The 5117-nt window shown below is 41.7% G+C and overlaps 1 protein-coding gene across 1 annotated transcript; it reads left to right on the top strand.

Moving 5' to 3' along the window:
* The first annotated feature begins 4130 nt into the window (after window positions 1–4130).
* LOC126163439 (ejaculatory bulb-specific protein 3-like) lies at window positions 4131–4705 on the top strand. Its single transcript, XM_049920176.1, has one exon. It carries the CDS (start codon window positions 4199–4201, stop codon window positions 4568–4570), a length of 372 nt encoding a protein of 123 aa, XP_049776133.1. The 5' UTR covers window positions 4131–4198; the 3' UTR covers window positions 4571–4705.
* Window positions 4706–5117: the final 412 nt, after the last annotated feature.

The raw sequence follows: 5117 nt of genomic DNA, 5'->3' as shown, positions 1-5117 counted from the left end.
TATGGGACTTAACATCTGAGGTCATCAGCCTCTTAGAACTTAGAACTACTTAAACCTAACCAACCTAAGGACATCACACTCATCCATGTCCGAGGCAGGACTCGAACCTGCGACCGTAGCAGTCGCGCGGTTCCGGACTTCATCGCGTAGAACCGCTCGGCCACAGCGGCCGGCACCATATTATGCCGGAAGTGTTATTTTAGTGCTGTATTCGACTTTCGAAATTATACTTCATGTTCCATTGTGTTCGATACAGTATCGCTCTACTAGAAAATCTAATCCACAATTAGTTGGACAACCATTGTTATTTATAGGTCAAAATAATGGAGGATTTAACATTTTGGTGTTTCTCTACACTCCGATTTTCATGATATACATAGCAATTATTGTGGCTTACTGTGGAGAGAATTTGTTACGGAAATGCTGTAAACATTTGTTCTCATCTTCAGTTGTTACTTTACATGGACAAGTTGGCGATACGTGATATGTGAATGTTTACATTTATTGGATTCGGAAAAAATCCATTATCGATTAAGAACGCAATTCATTATTTATTTTTCAATGACAATAATAAAGTGCGATGTTGACCAGTAATGGGTTTCTTCTGAATCTTGCAAATGTAAGCAATTTCAGAAGGACGTTACCCTGTTACAAGATGCATTTTTGAAAATTAGCTGTCAACTCCTCTCGAAAAGTAGACTGTGGAGACAATTATCAAAGGCTCTAGAAGTTACCGAAATTATGATGCGGGAAGGGACTCAGGAAAAAATAAGTGAGGAACCTTTCTCAGGAAGTCTAACACACGTTTCCTGAGCACAGGAAAAGTAATTAAGATCTTTAGCTTTCATAGTACCTTGCATCAGTTTACATAAACACATCTACACCTATATGGATAATTTCCAGTTCACAGCTAAGTTCCTGGTAGAGGATTTATCGCACCGCTTTCAAGCTATTTTTCTGCCCTTCAATTATTGCTTAGCGCGCCGGGAATATAGACATTTAAGGGGACGTGGACATGAACGGCCTACGTTTTTATGATTCGCTTTCGGTGCGCATTACCCGTGACCTGCAATGCGGAGGAAGTTTTGTACCAACTCTGAATGTCAGTAACTGAAGCTGTACAAGGAAATTTATTAAATTTTCAGTTATAGTTTAAGAATTACAACATTGTGTCTAATAGATGGTTTTATAACACACGTTTCATTTCTGGTACTATTTTATGGTGCGTCATCAGTCTACCAGCGTTCATACTGTGGCAGGCTGCTGTCAACATTCATAGGAACACATCATGCCTCTCGTTTTGTAGTTTGTAGTACACCTGTGGAAATAGAAAAATCTTTATTATACCACATAATTATTTTGCTCAGAAATTACCGCTAAAATTACATGCAGAATGACAAACATAGAAATTTTCTGCAATGTATCGGAAATAATACAATGAGACTCTAGCATTCTTCACTTGGGAGAAATTTGGTGAACATAGCTCAAACCATAGTGAAGATATATGTACCTAAAATTCAGAAAATGTTGTTTCGAGGGAATGAGAAAAGACTGTTGACAGTGATTTTGACTCACCTAATGCCTCTTTCAGAACATTCCAGCAGCACATTCTTGCTGGCTAGCTGTTTCTTTATCCTCTACTCTTTTTCAGGAGCCCTTTCCTTACTCTGAATTCAGTGGTGGCCTCCGCAACCTGTCAGATTAAACTACTCGCTGACGATCTAAGGCAATCGGAGGAACTATCACATCATTTCCTGGTTAGATGGCCAGTTTTTCCGTTATTTTTGTCCTGCTAATTGCACCATCTTGAAACAGATGACAGCATCCATCACACCTATGTTAAGCACCGTCCATCCAACAAACACTCTTTTTGTTACTTGTTGCCACTCACAACTGTTGAAACTCTTATTAGGTATCTGTGTGTGGCCAAGTAGACATCTGCTAAATAATTTTGTATGTGCAAAGTCCCTGTATATTGACTTTATTATTTGCGTGACTGTGGCAGTGCGACATTGAACTGAAAGGAAATGTGGCTGATGAACAGATTTTTGTTCAAAGAGCGTGTAAGAACAAATAAATAATTTGAAAGTTGGTAATGCACCCATTTTTGGAAACGGGAGACTTTGCCTTTCAGATAGAGATAAAAATTTTTTTCTATTTTTCAGTCATTTTCACGTCGAGGTTCCCCTAAATCATCCTGTGGGGGCTCTAATTTCTCTTATTTTATTACAATGATAATTTCTTCCCATGTAGGGAAGCGTCAACAAAATACAGGGTATCGCAGTAGGAATGGTCAATCTTCAGGGATATGGCAGGAGCTATCATTCGAAGCAGGCAACTCTATTAAATATCGGCTCTAAAATGCATACTTAAGAACAACGAGCACTATTTCTTCTTCGATATTGTGAAACAGATCTCTTCTACTGAAAAATTTTTGATTTCCATATTCCTACAGTTGGTAGTATTGAACAAAACACTAAGAAAATATGCAGTAAACATGGACTATAAAGTACAGTTCTTAAGAGCTATGAAGACTTCTTCATCTTTAATACTGTGAAACAAATATATTCTGCAGCAAGCTCTTTGATTTTCGTATTCTGGGAGGTGGTAATATCGACCAATGATCCGCAGTAACTAGGGATCTAAAGCGCATACCTCAAGGGCTATGAGCACTTGTTCATTTCTGCTACTGTGAAACACACCACTTCCACTGAACAAGTGATCTCAGTTCTAAAGGTATGCATTACAGAGCCAATGTCACTAGAAATTTTTGGCTTACAATGACAGTCTCTGTCAAAACCCGAATACTGGCAAATTCCTGCTTGGACACCTTGTATTTACGCATGAAACGTCGGTGATTGGTATTCCGCAAAAAGATCATATCGCAGCGAAAATGCCTTTCTTTTAAAGATTACCATCCCAACTTGCGTACAACATCAGTGACACTCTCTCCTGTATTTAGTGATAACGCTAACGATCTGCCCTATTTCATCTCTCTCGGTGTACTCTGTCAATGTTATATGGTAATGATGCAATACCTTGCAATACTACTCCAGAAAAGGACAGACAAGGTTACTGCAAGCAGTCTTTTTAGCAGGCCTGTTGCATCTTCTAAGTGTTCTGTCAATAAAACGCCGTCTTTGGTTCACCTTCCGCAAAACATTTTCTTTCTGTCCTTTCCGAATTAAGTTATTCGTATTTGTAATGCCTGATATTTGGGTCAACTGACAGCCTCTAGATATGTGTGATTTATCGGGTAACCGAAATGTGACGTACCCATTTTAATTCTCATACACGTGACCTCCTACTTTTCATTACTTAGGGTCAACTGCCACATTCCACACCTTACACGTATTTTGTCTACATCATGTCGCAATTGAATTTGATATTTAGACGACTTCACGAGGTGGTAGGTGACAGCGTCATCTGAAAACAATAGAACGGGTCTTCTCCGTTTGTCTTCTAATTCATTTGTAGATATTCCACTTTCGTGGAAAACGCCAGATATCACATTTGTTTTACTCTATGACTTTGCGTCAGTTACTACGGAATATTACCTTTCTGACATAAAAACAAGATTGCAGTTGTACCGCTGAGACGTTACTCCATAGGCACGCGATGTCATTATAAGTCGCGTGCGAGAAATGTTGTCAAAAGCCTACCTTATACCTGGAAATATGACATCAATTTGAGATCCCTGTCCTGTCCAAAGCACTCATTACTTCTGTTGTGAATGAACATGTAGGCTGCAGGGTCTGTCCCTGAAGAAAGGTTTCGTCTGTGAGTCGTTACGAGCTTCTATGTAAAAGTGATTTAATTTTGGTTTCCTGCGTTTAACTCCGTAAATGGAAGGCAAGAATCGCTTGTGAAAGGAAACCCAATTAACGGCAAGAGATAAGAAAGGACACCAGGAGTGCAAAGACTGAGAGATCTGTTCGATAGTGGGAACGCAACGTTACCACATATCAAGGACTTCCTTTGCATCTCAAAAGGCGAGGATTTTCGCAACGCCCTTGGAAAACCGGCCAACAGCCGATTCATATGCGGGAGCAGCGTTACCCAAAGGTGATTCGATCTGCCTTTATAAGCGAGCGTGCCTTCCTAGACCGGCATTCGAGGCTGCAGTCCAGCGTCGGCTCTTCCTGCACAGACACTGCGGCAGCTTCCAGCAGACACGTGGAGCGCCTTTGGTGCTCTAATGGTCCTGGTGGCCACCATCCTGACGTCACTGCCTGCCGCTGCCGACGGGCAGATCACCACCAAGTTAGACAATCTGGACCTGGACCGGATCCTCAACAGCGACCGGCTCTTCAACGCGTACGCGGAGTGCCTGCTATCCAATGGAAAGGATCGATGCACCCCAGAGGGCACAGAGCTGAAGCTGCTCCTTGCGGCAGGCTTGCAGACTGACTGCGCCAAGTGCAACGATAATCAGAAGGCGAGGATGGATAAGATCATCAGGTTCACAACAGGCAACAAGAAGGACTTCCGGGAGAAGCTGAAGGCCAAGTATGACCCCGACAACAAATATTTCCAAAATTACGAGCGACGCTTCAGGGTGACCTCCTGAGCACGCTGCACCACGCAGCCCATGGAACACTACATGTGCCCGGTGGGCGTCCTCTCTCGCAGGATAAATTTCCCAACATCTAAGCAACGGTATCTAGAACTGAAACCGTTGTTTTACTTAACTTTCTTACTATGCTTCAATAAATGCTTTACAATAACTGAATGTGTTGTTCTCAGTTTATCGTCCGACGGTGGATAGAGTTAAAGATTACTGACATTTCTTTTCGCAAATAGTACATAGCAGACAGAAACCTATGATAATTCTAATTACATCTTAAAATTAAAATACCAGGAAACTCGTCCCTTATTCAGAGAAAAGAACGTAAGAAATCTCCGTTTCTTAAATGAGAACGCCGGCCGTAGTGGCCGAGCGGTTCTAGGCGCTACAGTGTGGAACCGCGCGACCGCTACGGTCACAGGTTCGAATCCTGCCTCGGGCATGGATGTATGTGATGTCCTTAGGTTAGTTAGGTTTAAGTACTTCTAAGTTCTAGGGGACTGATGATCTCAGCAGTGAACTCCCATTGTGCTCAGAGCCATTTGAACCA

The sequence above is a fragment of the Schistocerca cancellata genome, chromosome 1 (assembly GCF_023864275.1).
Source record: "Schistocerca cancellata isolate TAMUIC-IGC-003103 chromosome 1, iqSchCanc2.1, whole genome shotgun sequence".
NCBI classification, from domain to species: domain Eukaryota; kingdom Metazoa; phylum Arthropoda; class Insecta; order Orthoptera; family Acrididae; genus Schistocerca; species Schistocerca cancellata.
The sequence above is the reverse complement of the archived record's forward strand: the minus strand, read 5'-3'. Positions and strand labels throughout refer to the sequence as shown.

Coding starts and splice junctions, on each gene's coding strand:
- LOC126163439 (XM_049920176.1), top strand. CDS start 4,199: ATGGTCCTGGTGGCCACCATCCTGACGTCACTGCCTGCCGCTGCCGAC.